At 44.2% G+C, this 16,105-nt stretch overlaps 1 protein-coding gene and 1 pseudogene across 2 annotated transcripts in view; one reads left to right on the top strand and one right to left on the bottom strand.

Moving 5' to 3' along the window:
• The window catches only part of Cops4 (COP9 signalosome subunit 4), a 42,118-nt gene extending 27,842 nt beyond the window's left edge, over window positions 1-14,276 (top strand). For both annotated transcript variants that reach the window (XM_004653394.2, XM_045144517.1), the window contains exons 9-10: window positions 4,669-4,753; window positions 13,760-14,276. In XM_004653394.2, coding sequence (XP_004653451.1) covers window positions 4,669-4,753; window positions 13,760-13,893 — 219 coding nt within the window. In that variant the 3' untranslated portion in view covers window positions 13,894-14,276. The remainder of the gene's footprint in view (window positions 1-4,668; window positions 4,754-13,759) is intronic.
• On the bottom strand, window positions 1,707-3,015 carry LOC101594541 (annotated as a pseudogene).
• Window positions 14,277-16,105: the final 1,829 nt, after the last annotated feature.

Below are 16,105 nucleotides of genomic sequence, written 5' to 3'. Positions count from 1 at the left end.
CTGTAGTGATTTCAAATTTATGGCATTCTAGATTTTGGTATACATCTTGCTTATTTTTCTGCTTTAGATTTATGCTAATAGTTCATCTCCTTGAGCCTCTTGTAATAACTCAGTTTTCTCTGTTGTAATTTCTGTATTTGGTTTAATTTATTTATTCAGATTTTTTAAACATTTTGTTTATTTATGGGGGGCCCAGATAGAGAAAGAGAATGAGCATGCCAGGGCTTCTAGCCACTACAAATGAACTCCAGATGCCTGTGCCACCTGTGCATCTAGCTTTACATGGGTACTAGGGAATCAAATTGGCATCCTTAGGCTTTGCAGGCAAGTGGCTTAATCACTAAGCCCTCTCTGATCCCTATTTGGTTTAAAGAGTTGACTGACTTAGTAGGGACTTTATTTTTATTTCATTCCTATTGTTTTAATTAATATATTTGAGGGAAAAAGAAAGAGAAACAGATAGAGAATGGGCATGCCAGGGCCTCTGACCATTACAAACGATCTCATACCTCAGCCCCCTGAGTGCTGGGTTTATGAGCGTGAGCACTGTGTTCTGCTGGCCTTGAACTTCTTATCCCCATGCCTCCACCTCCAGAGTGCTAGGATTATTGTCATGCTGTACATGGCTTATGCAGTTCTGGGGTTGGAACCCAGAGTTTTATTCATACTAAGCACTAACTATATCCTTAGCATGGTTGTGGAATTTTAGTTTCATTTGTAGCACATGCTGACCTTGAACTGAATATGTAACTGTGGGTGACCTTAAACCTGATCCTCCTATCTCTAAGAGCTAGGATTTCAGGTGTGATAACACATTTGACTTAATTTAGAATTTTTTTTGGTAAATATTTTTATAATTTATTTGTGAGGAGAGAAGACAAGAGAGGGAGGAAGGGAGAAAATGAATATGGGCACACCAGGGTCTCTTGCCGCTGCAAATGAACTTCAGACACATGCACCACTTTATGCATCTGGCTTTATGTGAACACTGGGGAGTCAAATCCAGGCCATGAGGCTTTGCAAGCAAGCGCCATCTCTCCAGCCCCTCACTAGTCTATTTTTTTCTCCCAAGGTAGGGTCCCAGTCCAGCCCAGACTGACCTGGAATTCACTGTGTAGTCTCAGGGTGGCTTTGAACTCACAGCGATCCTCCTACCTCTGCCTCCCAAATGCTGGGATTAAAGGCGTGTGCCTGGCTCCCTCACTAGCCTTATTCTTCCACTGGCATAGTGCTAGGTAGCAGGACAAAGAGGATGCGTGCCTGCATTGCCCCTCCACAGGTCTCACAAGCCCAGCCACCAGATGGCAAGGGGCAAAATGGAAGAACTAAGCTGTCAAACTTGGCCCAGCCACAGCAAAGCCCTTGAAGTCTCTGGGGCAGCCAACAGCCAGAACTGGATCGGGGCCAGAAGTCAAAGTTAAGCCAGGTGTTAAAACTGTAGAAAATCCCACATGGAGACCACAGCTGGATCCCCAAGCCTTGCAACAGGTGGGGTCTTTACCCAAGCCAGGTTTCTGGGGTTCGTGGCATACAAAAACAGAGGATCAAACTGAGTCTTCTAAGGTCCATGAGCTCAGGAGACTCCATCTTGTAAGGTTCCAGTGAGCCAAACAAGGTCTTGCTTGGGGGCAGTCCATATCCATACGTGTGAAATATCCCACCCGGGCACACACTCCAGTTCAGCAGAGCCAAGGTGAGGCCGAACCTCAGACACTGATGGTGCAGAAGACAGTGAAGCCAGACAGTGCAGTGCTGATCAGGACCCCAGGGCACTGTGGGTGCCAGTGCAGCTCCTTCAGGTCCATCTCACCCTGGTGCACAAAGAACAGCTGCTGGGGGAGCGCTGCCAGCCCCAGGTTGGCCTCTGCTTCACCTGCTTCTGAGTCTTGCTCAACTGCCACGTCCCACTGTGTCATTTGGTTGTCGGCACCTGAGGCTGCGAAGACCCCATGGGCCTGAGGGTGCCACTCCACGGAGGTCACAGGGGCTACATGCTGCTTGAAGGTGGTCACTGGGGAGCCAGACTTGAACTGCCGCAGGTCCCAGACCTTGAGGGCCCCGTCATCCCCGCCACTAAGCAAGAAGGGTTCCTGGCAGCTCCAACTGATGACTTTGACATCTCCGTCATGGGCAGTGGCTGTGGTGAGCATGCAGGCCTTTCCTGGGGCTGCCCGGATGTCCCAGATGCGAATAGAGGCATCAGCTGAGCAGGACACTGTGTCCTCCGTTGGTGACCACTGCAGATCCTCCACAGAACGTGTGTGTCCCACAAATGGCCTCTGGTCCACATGCCAGGAGCCTCCATCTGTTGGTGTCCAAAGATGAATATTCTGACAGTCACCAGTTAGCAAAGGACCAGGCACACGGGGGGAGGGGGAGGCCAGTCCAGAGCCAAGCCCTCACCCATGTGGCCAGCAAAGGAGAAGATGGGTTTCACTCTGGCCTGCTCATCCCAAAGGAAGACTACCAGGGCGTGGGGGCCATCTACCACCTGCAGGAGACGCCTTAGTGTGAACACCTCCACCTGCCCCTTCTCTGACCTCACCCCAGCCACAGGCTCCTCACCCAGCCATGACACCCGAACTCGATTGATGCCACCACAGTGGGGTGCCATGGCCAGCTCCAGCTGAGGCTTCTGCTTTTCATCCTCTTCATCGTCATCGTCCTCATCAGTGCCCTCTGAGGGTGGTCCCATCAGATTGTGCATGTGAAGCATCGAGTCTGCTGCTCTGGGCGCTCTCGGCCTGTGTTCCCACACACAGGTAGAGCGGAAGAGGGAGCTCTGTCCAGTTGTCGCCCAAGTGCTCTCGGACTGTGTCAAAACGAGACGGGGCGCTGATCTGTGCATGGTGGTACATCATGTAGGGCCATGACCAGTTCCTCTCCTTCACGCAGCGGTGGGCCCCGGCTGGGCAGGTAGACCTGAGGTGGGCCCTCAGAATCTGGGTCACAGGACTCGGTCTCCATGGGTTCCCTGGACTTACACGTGTGCCTCCGGCCTTTGTGCGCTGCCATCTTAGAATTTTTAAAGTACTTGTACACATTTAGTACGTGGTAAAGAAAGAGGATCAATTTAAGAACTGAGACTACATTTACCATTTAAAAGTTATTTGCAGCTGGGTGTGGTGGTGCACGCCTTTAATCTCAGCACTCAGGAGGCAGAGGTAGGAGGATTACCGTGAGTTTGAGGCCACCCTGAGACTCCATAGTGAATTCCAGGTCAGTCTGGGCTACAGAAAGACCCTATCTTGAAAAACCAAGGGGGTGGGGAGAAGGGCTGGTGAGATGACTTAGTGGTTAAGGTGCTTGCCTGCAAATCCTAAGGACCCAGGTTCAATTTCCCAGTACCCACGTAAGCACACCCATTCTCATTCTGTCTCTCTCTCTCTGCTTGAAATAAATAAATATATAATTTTTTAAGAAAAAGAAGAGAAGGACTGGAGAGATGGCTTAGCAGTTGAGGCACTTGCCTGCAAAGCCAAGAACCCAGGTTTGATTTCCCAGTTCCCACATAAAGCCAGATGCACAAATGGTGCATGCATCTGTATGCATTTGTTTGCAGTGACTAGAGGCCATGACATACCCATTCTCTCTCTCTCTTTCAAATAAATAAAATATTTTTTAAAAATGGGAAGAAAACTTACCTTGATTTTGAGCAGAGGAGAAAATTGATAAGCTTATCTAAAAATGTCACAACAAGCCTAACATAGGATCACATGTCTCTATCCTATCATTTGGAAGGCTGGGGCAAGAGGATCTTGAGTTTGAGGTCAGACTAGATAATATAATAAAAGCTTATTTTCAAAAAAAAAAAAAGCAACAATAAATTAGAAACTCCCAACAAAGTAAACCAGTTCCTAATTAAAATTATGGTCATGGGGTTATGGGTGGAAGAGATATTTCAATGGTTCAAGACACTTGCTTGCAAATCTTGATGGCCTAGGTTTGAACCCCCAGTACCCATGTAAAGCCAGATGCACAAAGTGGCATGTGTGTCTGGAGTTTACAGTGGAAAGAGGTGCTAGTGTGCCCATTCTTTCTATCTGTGCTTGCAAAGAAATAAAAAATATTTTTTTAAATAATTGAGCTAAAATCATAGTTTATCCCCAGAAAAAAATTAGAAAGACAGGCAGATTTGCAAGGCATAGTTAATGGTAGGGAAACACATGTTAATCTCAGTGGTAGGTGGGTATGTTAAAGGCTTTGGGGCAGAAGAGATGACTCAGCAGTTAAGGCACTTTTCTGCAAAGCCTAGCCACCTGAGTTCAGTTCTCTAGTACTTGCTTAAAGCCAGATGCACAAAGTGGCTTGTGTACCTGGAGTTCCTTTGCAGTTCCTGGTATGCCCATTCTCTCTGTCTCTCTTCTACTTTTCTATGATTGCAAATAAATTAGGGTTTTTTTTTTTGTTTGTTTGTTTAATTTTGTTTAAATAAAAAGGCTTTCAAGCCTGGTGTGGTGGCACATGCCATTAATCCCAGCACTTGGGAGGTAGAGCTAAGAGGATCTCTGTGAGTTCAAGGCTTCTTTGAGACTACATAGTGAATTCCAGGTCAGCCTGGGCTAGAGCAAGACCATACCTCCCCAAACAAGCAAACAAACAAAAGGCTTTCAGTCTCTTACAGGTGAATGACTTAGATTTTCTGAGAGTGTATTGGATTCTTAACAGGCGGAGAAGATAGCATCTCAGATGATAACAGAAGGACGGATGAATGGATTCATTGACCAGATTGATGGGATAGTTCATTTTGAAAGTAAGTTTGTGTATTTTTTTTGTAATCAAAGTTTGTGTGTTTTTATCATAGTGAAATGAACTGTTATGTATTTCCCCATTTTGAGTAAAATATGTTGAACTGTTCCTTTGACCCAGAATTTTTTTTTTTTGTTTTTTTGCATAGCTTTGACCCAGAATTTTATTTATTACTGTATTATGTCCAACAGCAATATAATTTTTTAGCCAGGCGTGGTGGCGCACGCCTTTAATCCCAGAACTTAGGAGGCAGAGGTAGGAGGATTGCCATGAGTTCAAGGCCACCCTGAGACTACATAGTGAATTCCAGGTCAGGTCAGCCTGAGCTACAGTAAGGTCCTACCTTGAAAAACCAGAAAAAAAAAAAAAGTGAAAAAAATATATATACATGAAGGTAGGGTCTTTCTCTAGCCCGGTCTGACCTGGAATTCACTATGTAGTCTTAGGTGCACCACCGTATCTGGCTTCTAACAAAAATAATTTAATTTTTTTTTTCAAGATTGGGTCTTCCTCTAGCCCTGGCTGATCTGGAATTCACTATATAGTCTCAGGGTTTCCTCAATTTCCTGGCTATCTTCCTACTTCTGCCTCCCAAGTGCTAGGACTAAAGGCTTGCACCACCACGCCTGGCTAAAATAATTTTTAAACACTATATACATGAACCTACTTAATGCAACATTTTCTAAGCTTAGGAAATATTACAAACTAGAATTATACCAAACCTAGTTTCTGGCATGTGGAAATGACGGTTGCATTTCTCATTCAGCAGCTCATTAAAGTAATGGAGACAAGCAGGTAAGTGGATCCTTGAACTTATCATTGTCTGATAGTTTTTTTTTAAAGTTTTTATTTTTATTTATTTGAGAGAAAGAGAGGAGAGAGAATGGGTGCACTAGGGCCTCTAGCTAGTGCAAACAAACTCCAGATGCATGTACCAACATGTGCATCTGGCTTACATGGAACCTGGAGAATCAAACCTGGGTCCTTAGGCTTCAAAGTCAAGCTGTTTAACTACTATGCATCACCTTGTGTGTCTGGCTTACATGGGATCTGGGGAGTCAAACATGGGTCCTTTGGCATCACAGGCAAGTGCTTTAACCGCTAAGCCATCTCTCCAGCCCTCTGATACTTTTTCTCTCCCTTATTTTTACGTCTTATATCCTGGCCCAGAAGTATGCCACCTGTAAAATTGTACTTTGAGCTATATTACTATGAACATGATGTTTTTCTTCTGTCAATACCCATCTTTCCCAGTCACTCCACCTTATAGCTCAGGGGTGCCATGAGTCCATTGCCTCCTCTGTGTCCTAGTTAGCATAGCCCTTTGGTCTTTACTCTTCATTCTGGTTACCTTTAATTTCATGACCCCTTAGTTCAACTCCATTTTTACTATAGCATTTCAGTTGCTTATTGGCTTTTAGTTCTAGTAGTAACTTTTTTTTCCCCATTTTGAAGATTTAAAAAAGTCATTGGTGTTACTTTTTATTGTTGTTTGTTTAGTTTTATTTATCTTTAAAATTTTTTTTTTTTTTTTTTTTTTCCGAGGTAGGTATTCACTCTAGCCTAGGCTGATCTGGAATTCACTATGGAGTCTCAGGGTGGTCTTGAACTCACGGTGACCCTCCTACCCCTGCCTCCCGAGTGCTGGGATTAATGGTGTGCGCCACCATGCCCAACTTAAAAATTTTTATTTTTTATCTTTTATATTTAACAACTTCCATGATTGTAAACAATATCCCATGGTAATTCCCTCTCCCCCCTTCCCCCTTTGAACCTCCACTCTCCATCATATTCCCTCCCCCTCTCAATCAGTCCCTCTTTTATTTTGATGTCATCATCTTTTCCTCCTGTTATGATGGTCTTGTGTAGGTAGTGTCAGGCACTGTGAGGTCATGGATATCTGGGCCATTTTGTGTTTAGAGGGGCACTTTGTAGGGAGTCCTAAACTTCCTTTGGCTCTTACATTCTTTCTGCCACTACTTCTGCAATGGACCCTGAGCCTTAAGGTGTAATATAGATATTGCAGTGCTGAGAGCAGTCCTCTGTCACTTCTCAGCACTGTGATGCCTTCTGAATCATCCCAAGTTCACTGCCATCTGAGAAGAGAAAGTTCTTTAACAAAAAAGTGAGAGTAGCATTAATATATGGGTATGAACATTAAGAGAAATGCTTACTGGGCAGTTTGATGAGCATAATATATATATTTAGCCAGACACCAGCAGACATCACACCCCTAGGGCTCATGACTACCCCTGTTGCAGGTTTTCAGTATCAGGGATGTGTTCCCTCCTATGGAGCGGGCCTCTAGTCAAATTAGAGGGCAGTTGGTTTCCCCCATAACAGACGTGCCACTATTGCACCTGTTGGCTCATTTGGCCTAGTTGGCCACGTATAAGGCTTGCAGTATCCACTGCTGAATATCTTCACTGGTGATTTCTCTCTCTCCCATTGAACTGCATGCAGCATTTCCAGCTTTCTGTCAGCTGGTCTGCATGGAAGAAGTTTTCAGCTCAGTTCCAGCAGGATTTTTCAGTGGCCTTGCAGCCCAAGTAGGTAGAGTCTTCAGAAATAGGGTCTTATCATCTCTTCCTGGTGGGACACCAAGGGCCTTAGCAATGGCCTATAATGTTTTGGGGATATCAGGGACCTCCCTGGCCAACAACTCACTGGAAGGTACCCCATCCCTGGCACTAAAAATTTTCTAGTAGTGGTCTAAACCTCTTGAATGTTCCATTGTCGAAAGAAGTAGGTTTTCATATGATTTATTTATATCCTCTTAGATTTTAATTAACCCTCCCTCCACCTTTCCATTACTCAATCTCTTCCCCTGACCTCACTTAGGCCTTTTCACTCCTATTAATTTGTTCTTCTGCTTACATATATACAATACCATCCTCTTAAGCCCCTCCCCTTCCTTTCTCTTCCTTTTATATCTCTTTTCTAGCTTGTATTTATTTGTTTATTTGAGGGGCAGGAGAGAATAGGCACACCAGAGCCTTTAGCCATTGCAGATGAACTCCAGATGCATGTACCCACTTGTGCATCTGGCTTTACATGAATACTGGGCAATTGAATTTGGATTCTTTGGCTTCGCAGGCAAGTGCCTTAACTGCTTAGCCATCTTCCCCAGCCCCTTTTTGTTTGTTTGTTTTAAGGTAGGATCTTGCTCTAGCCCAGGCTGACTTGAAATTCACTCTGTAGAGTCTCAGACTGGCTTGGACCTCACAGCAGTCCCCCTTCCTTTGCTTCCCAAGGGCTGGGATTAAAGATGTGAGATAATCTCATCAAGTTCCTTTAATTCATTTGCCATGTGTATGTAAACAATAGCTCTATTTATCTAGTATTGCTAATCTGTCTTCTGATTCTCAGACCCATGCCTCCACCTGGTTGCTTTGTAGACATCTTAGAATGAACGTATGTCTAAGACTGAATTTATCTCTCTCCTTCTGTATACTATGTGACCACTTTGCTAATCAGCCATTGAAGCTACCTGTTCACGTTCTCTAGTATTCCTTATCCTTGACTTCCTTATCTCCCTCACTGCCCAGAAAACCTGTAAATTATTTCTATTGGTATCTGAAATCCATGTATTTTTCTTTTCTATTATCTACCAACATACTCTGTCCTCTATCAAAATTTCTTCTGGTCTTGAAAAATAACCTCTTGGGGTGTCTCAGTGACTAAGAGCACTTCTGTGCAAGCATGAGAGAGCCTGCGAGACCTGAAGTTCAATCCCCAGGATCCACATAAGCAGCTGGGCATGAACACATGTGTCTGTAACCCTAGCCTTATGGGGAGCAGAGGTGTTGGGTTGACAGGCATGCTTCAGGATCTGTAAGAAACTCTGACTCAGGAAGAATGATGGCTTAACTTGCTGACAAAACCAAAGGACCCAGGCTTGATTCCTCAGTACCCATGTAAGCCAGATACATAAGGTGGCACATGCGTCTGGAGTTCGTTTACAGTGGCTGGAGGCCCTGGCATGCCCATTCTCTTAACAGCTTCTTCCTCTTTCTCTCTCTCTCAAATAAATCCCCCAACCCATGAAAAAAAAAAAGTATTGCCAGAAACAACATTAAGCAAATAAGCACTTCCCCTCCCCAGTGCCTGACAACTACTAGTCTGCCACTGTTTCTGTGGATTTATGTTTTCTGCGTATTTCTTTCAATCCACGTAGTAATTTACAAGCTCATCCAACATGTAGCATGCAGTGGATTTGTCCTTTCTTTGTAGCGTCCAATTAATCCTTTTTCAGGTGGAAAGATTTTCTATTGTATGGATGTATCACGATTCTGTCCCTGGTGGGGTTGTTTTGGGTGTGTGTGCATGCATGTTCATGTGTGTTCAGTTGGACATGTATGTGTGTGTGGAACCCAAAGCACAACTCAAATGTTTTCCTCAGATTTTCTCATTGGTCTGTAGTTTGCCAAGGAGGCTAGACTGGCTAGCCTGCAAGCCCCCAGGTTCTCCCTGTTTTCCACTTCTCTGACACTGGGATTATAAGAGCCTGCCACCATACCCAACTTTTTAAAAATTTATTTATGTATTTATTTATGGGAGGGGCACACAAAGAGAGAATGGGTGCCCCAGGGCCTCTAGCCACTGCCATTGAACTCGAGACAGGTGCGCCCTCTTGTGCATCTGCCTAACGTGGGTCCTGGGAAGTTGAATCGAGGTCCTTTGGCTTTGCAGGCAAGTGCCTTAACCGCTAAGCCATCTCTCCAGCCCCAGACACATTTTTTGTTTGTTTGTTTGTTTTTCGAGGCAGGGTCTCACTCTGGTCCAGGCTGGCCTGGAATTCACTATGGAGTCTCAGGGTGGGCTTGAACTCACAGCGATCCTCCTACCTCTGCCTCCCCTCCTACCTCTGCCTCCCGAGTGCTGGGATTAAAGGCATGCGCCACCACGCCCGGCCCAGACCCAGCTTTTTAATGTAGATTTTAAGGGAACTCAGGTCTTCATGCTTGCCTAGCAAGCACTTTAACATCTGAGCTATCTCCCCAGCCCCATCTGTCAGTTCTTAGTTATTTTTTGGTGTGTGCTTGTGGTGTGTGGCTTGTGTACACATGCAGATTTGTGCACCCTGTGTACAGATGTGTGGAGGCCAGAGGACATCAGGTGTTCTCTTGCATTGCTTTTTCATCCTTACTTCATTGAGACAAGTTTCCCACTGAGTCTAGACTGGCTGACCAGAGAGTCCCAGCTATCATCCTGTCTCTGCTCCCTCAGCCTGGGGTCACCAGCGTGCACAGCCCTGTCTGGCTTTTATATGGGTGCTGGGCATTGAACTAGGGGCATCATGCTTGAGCACTACTCACTGAGCTATACACATCTCCAGCCCCACTTGCTGCTGCTGCTTATTGTGAGACGGTCATATGAGCCATGATGATCTTGTTCTGGTTTATATAAACTAAAATGGGAAAATGGAGGATTGGTTGGAATTTTATTAAATTTATCTAATGAAGGGGAAGAACTAATACTTGAATGATAATGGGTGTTTCTACCTGGGAATGTGATTTGTGTCTACTTAAGTTGCCTTATGTCCTTCATTTATTATTTTATGTTTTTCTTCAACTCAAAGTAATTTCAGTGCTGTTTTGTGCTATTTTGTTGTTTTTTTTTTTTTTTTTTCAAGGTAGGGTCTCACTCTAGCCCAGACTGACCTGGACTTCACTATGGAGTCTCAGGGTGGCTTCAAACTCATGCCTATCCACCTACCTCTGCCTCCTGAGTGCTGGGATTAAAGGCATGTGCCACCATGCCTGGCTCTATGCTGTTTTAAATGAGACTTCTTCAGTTTTTCATTTATCATTATATATTTTTAGTTTTAGGAAAAACTTTATAAGTCAAAGGAAGGGTAGGACTCCTTACAACATGCTCCTCCAGACACAGAATTTTCTGGATATCCATGACCTCACAGTGTCTGACACTACCTACAACAAGACCATCATAAGAGGAGGAAAAGATGATGACATCAAAATAAGAGACTGATTGAGATGGGGAGGGGATATGATGGAGAATGGAATTTCAAAGGGGGAGGGAGGGAAGGTATTACCATGGGATATTTTTTACAATTATGGAAAATGTTAATAAAAATTGAGAAAAAAATTAATGGAAAAAAAAAAAAGAAAAAGCTCTATAGGTCCAGGCATGGTGGTGCACGCCTTTAATCCCAGCACTTAGGAGGCAGAAGTAGCAGGATCACCGTGAGTTTGAGGCCACCCTGAGACTCCATAGTGAAGTCCAGGTCAGTCTGGGCTAGAGTGAGACCCTACCTCAAAAAAAACCAAAACAAACAATGACAACAACAAAAAACCTGTAGAATCAAGATAGTGTTTTGAGCTGGGTGTGGTGGCACACGCCTTTATTCCCAGCATTCTGGAGGCTGAGGTAGGAGGATCACTAGTTCAAGGCCACCCTGAGCCTATATAGTGAATTTCAGGTCAGCCTGAGCTAGAGTGAAACCCTACCTCAAAAAACAAGAACAATAACAACAAAAAGATGGTGCTTTGGCCGGGCGTGGTGGTGCACGCCTTTAATCCCAGTACTTGGGAGGCAGAGGTAGGAGGATCGCTGTGAGTTCAAGGCCACCCTGAGACTACAGAGTTAATTCCAGGTCAGCCTGGACCAGAGTGAGACAACTACCTCAAAAAACCAAAAAAAAAAAAAAAAAAAAAAGATGGTGTTTTGAGTGTTTGTATTTATTTTTGTTTTCAGTGTTAGATGTGTTCTTCCATCAGACAGGCAAGTTGAATATGCAATCTGTGTGCTACCCAATAGGTGGCAGTGTCATGACTCAGTGAGCCCTGGTGAAGGATAGCCACTGCTGGGAGGCTGCTAATGGTGGTTGGAGATGCTCAGTTGGCTGTTTTTGTTTTCTTAGAGTATTGATAGTAGTGTGTGTGTTACTGTTGTTTTCTTCTGGTATATATGTATCTATGTTCATGTGGGCACATGTGTGTGCATGTATGCACGCATGTGTGTGGAAACCAGAAGTTGACACTGGTATGTTCCTCTGTTGCTCACTCTCCACCTTAGTCTTTTTAAAATTTTATTTTTGGGCTGGAGAGATGGCTTAGCAGTTAAGGTGTCTGCCTGCAAAGCCAGAGGATCCCACTAAGGACCCATGTAAGCCAGAAGCACAAGGAGGCACATGTGTCTAGAGTTCCTTTGCAGTGGCTGGAGGCCCTGGCGTGTCCATTCTCTCCCTCTCTCCCTCTGTCTCTCACTCTCAGATAAATAAAATATATATTTAAAAAAAATATTTATTCATTTGAGAGCGACTGGCAGAGAGAGAGAGAGGGAGAGAATATGTGTGCCAGGGCCTCCAGCCACTGAAAACGAACTCCAGATTCATGTACCCCCTTGTGCATCTGGCTAACATGGGTCCTGGAGAATTAAACCATTTTCCTTTGGCTTTGCAGGCAAATGTCTTAACTGCTAAGCCATCTCTCCAGCACCCACCTTAGTCTTTTTAAGAATAAGTTTATATATTTATTTATTTATTTATTTGCAAACAGGGGGGAGGGTAGGAGAGAGTGGGCACACCAGGGCCTCTGCCTGCTGCAAATGAACTCCAGATGCATGAAACACTTCATGCATCTGGCTTTATGTGCATACTGGGCAATCAAACTTGGCCTATCAAGGCTTTGCAAGCAAGTGCCTCTAACCACTGAGCAGTCTCCATCCCCACATTATTTTTTTTTATTTAATTTTTAAAATTTATTTATTTGAGAGCAACAGACACAGAGAGAAAGAGGCAGATAGAGAGAATGGGTGCGCCAGTGCTTCTAGCCACTGCAAATAAACTCCAGATGCATGCGCCCCTTGTGCATCTGGCTAACGTGGGTCCTGGGGAATCGAGCCTTGAACCGGGGTCCCTAGGCTTCACAGGCAAGCACTTAATTGCTAAGCCATCTCTCCAGCCCCCCATGTTAGTTTTTGAGACAGGTTGACTTGCTGAACCTAGACTTCACCAATTCGGCTAGACTAGCTAGCCAGTGATTCCTGACTATTCTTCGTTTCTACTCCCCCAGCACTGGAATTAAAGCTGTGTATCACAATACCTGGGGTTTTACATGAAAACTGGGGATCCATACTTAAGTCATCACACTTGTACAGCAAGCACTTTATCCATTGAGCCATCTTCCCAGCTCCATGTTACCTGTTTTTGTTTGTTTGTTTTAAATTTTTTATTTATTTGTAAGGTAAAAGAGAGAGAATGGGTGCACCAAGGCCTCTAGCCACTGCAAATGAACTACACATGCATGTGCCACCATGTGCATCTGGCTTATGAGGGTTCTGGTAAATCAAACCTGGGTCCTTAGGCTTCGCAGACAAGCGCCTTAATCACTAAGTCATCTCTCCAGCCCTTGTTTTGGTTTTATTGACGAGTAGGGTCTTACCCTAGCCCAAGCTGGCCCCGAACTCACAGTGAAACTCCTGCCTCTGCTGCCTCAGTGTTGGGATTAAAGTGTGTGCCACCATACCTGGCCATGTGTCTGGTTTTTGTTGTTTTGTTTTATTTTACACTTTGTGTTGTGATTTAAGCTCCTAACTATTAATTTACTGCTTTTAGCGATGATTTTTGTTTTTTGTTTTTTCTTTCTTTCTTTCTTTTTTTTTCAAGGTAGGGTTTCACTCTAGCTCAGGCTGACCTGGAATTCACTATGGAGTCTCAGGGTGGCCTCAAACTCACGGCGATCCTCCTACCTCTGCCTCCCAAGTGCTGGGATTAAAGGTGTGCGCCACCACGCCCGCCTTTTTTTTGTTTTTTCAAGGTAGGGTCTTAACTGTAGCCCCGGCTGACCTGGAATTCACTATGGAGTCTCAGGGTGGCCTCGAACTCACGGCAATCCTCCTACCTCTGCCTCCCAAGTGCTGGGATTAAAGGCGTGTACCACCATGCCTGGTTTAGCTATGATTTCTGGAAGATAATACTAGTATATATCTTTTAACATCTGCTATGAATGCAAAGAAGTAATTCAGTTTTGTACTTTCTTTACTTTAGCAAGAGAAGCCCTGCCAACGTGGGACAAGCAGATCCAGTCACTGTGTTTCCAAGTGAACAACCTTCTGGAGAAGATTAGCCAGACGGCCCCGGAATGGACAGCACAGGCCATGGAAGCCCAGATGGCCCAGTGAGTCCCTCGGAACTGTATGCACACTACATCTTCGCCATTGGTGCAGGTCGATTTCACTGTCCCTCCAAGCGTTTTGCATCATGACCTTGTACATGTCAGTCCCTTTTATGCTGGAACCCACTTAAAGAAGATACTAGAACAGGAAGTGCAAGCATTTAAACATACCTAGTTGGCACATATTCAGGGTCTATGTGTTAAACTAACTCGGATGTTTTGAAAACTTTTCTTTCGGCAGAGGTAAAATACCTGTGACTAAAAAGTTTGGGATTTGTGATAACTTTGTAGTCATGTAAAACGTAAGTGCTTTATGCCTCTCTAAATGTGGTTATTCTAATAAATGGAGAAATGAGCCAAATAAAAGTAGTACTTTGTTTTTAGTGAAAAGTGTTCTTCCTTTTTCCTTCAGTTTATAAAAGTTGATTTATATCTTATGCTACCAAGACAAAGGTAAGCTTCTGATGCCTGGGTCCAGACGCTCAGAGTCCCAAAGCCAAAAGGGTGAGCTCAGTGTAGTGTTGCACCAAACACTAGCGTGCACAGAAGGTCCTTAGAGAGGGTTGTCTCAGCTGAACTTTATGGGGATTCTGGGAAAAGGATTTTTTAAACAATGTAGGTGACTTCCAGTGTTAGCCCAACATGTAAAGAGCTTGAAAGTCACCTACCTGTTCTCACAGCAATGAAGAACTAAATACATTGAAAATTAGTGTCTTTTCTTAGCTTGAGCAAAGAAGTGAAGTCGTGGAGATGAAGCAAACCATCCTCAAACCTGTAGAAGTAGGCAGGTATAGTGAATCATAGTTAAGACTGGCTTCCCGGGCCAGATGTGGTGGCACACGCCTTTAATCCCATCACTCAGACTCATTGCTGAGTCTACATAGTGAATCTCAGAACAGCCTGGGCTACAATAAGACTCTATGTTGGAAAAAAAAAAACAAAAACAACAAAAAAATAGAATTTCTGGGCTGGCACTTGCAAGGCGCTTGCTTTCAAAGCCTAACAGCCTAAGTTTGATTCTCCAGTACCCATGTAAAGCCAGATGCACAAAGTGTTGCTTGCTTCTGGAGTTTGTTTATAGCAGCAAGAAGTCTTCATGTGCCCATTCTCTGTCTCTCTGCTTGCAAATAAATAAAATTTTAAAATATTTATTTATTTATTTGACAAATAAAGAGAGAGAATGGGTGTGCCAGGGCCTCCAGCTACTGCAACACAAAACAAACTCCAGATGCATGCACTCCCTTGTGCATATGGCTAACGCGGGTCCTGGGGAATTGAATCTGGGTCCTTTGGCTTTACAGGCAAATGCCTTAACCGTTAAGCCATCCTTCCAGCCCAATGAAAATTTAAAAGTCTAAGGACCCTGATTCAATTATCCAGGTCCCACATAAGCCAGATGCCACCTGTTTGCAGTGGCTAAACGCCCTGATGCACCCATTCTCTTCCACTTTTTGCCCCTCTCTTTGTCTCTAATAAATAAATAAATACTTTTTTTAAGTTAAATTGCCCGTTTTTGTTTGTTTTTCGTTTTTTATTTGCAAGGTAGGGTCTCAGTCGAGCTCAGGTTGACCAGGAATTTACTATGTAGTCTCAGGGTGAACTCAAACTCACGGTGATCCTCCTACCTCTGCCTCCAAGTACTGGAATTAAAGGTGTGCAAGAGAATGAGACAGAGAGAGAGAAAAAGAGAAAATGGGCACAACAGGGCCTCCAGCTGTTGCAAATGAACTCCAGACATATGCACCACCTTGTGCATCTGGTTTATATGGGTCCTAGGGAATCAAACCTGGGCAAATGCCTTTTATTTGAGAGAAAGGCAGTGAGAGAATGGGTGCACCAGAGTCTTTAGCCACTGCAAACAAGCTCCTGACACACGCAACAATTGCATACTTATGTCACTGTGACTCTCACTTATGTGGGACCTGGAGATTTGAACATGAATTTTTTTTCCCTCAATTTTTATTAACATTTTCCATGATTATAAAAAATATCCCATGGTAATACCCTCCCTGCCCCCTCTTTCCCCTTTGAAGTTGCATTCTCCATCATATCCCCTCCCCATCTCAATCAGTCTCTTTTTATTTTGATATGATCTTTTCCTCCTCTTTTGATAGTCTTGTGTAGGTAGTGTCAAGCACTGTGAGGTCATGGATATGCAGGCCATTTTGTGTCTGGAGGGAGCATGTTGTAAGGAGTCCTACCCTTCCTTTGGCTCTTAC

Source organism: Jaculus jaculus, chromosome 2 (assembly GCF_020740685.1).
Source record: "Jaculus jaculus isolate mJacJac1 chromosome 2, mJacJac1.mat.Y.cur, whole genome shotgun sequence".
Classification (NCBI taxonomy): Eukaryota; Metazoa; Chordata; class Mammalia; order Rodentia; family Dipodidae; genus Jaculus; species Jaculus jaculus.
This window is presented reverse-complemented; position numbering and strand designations above follow the sequence as displayed.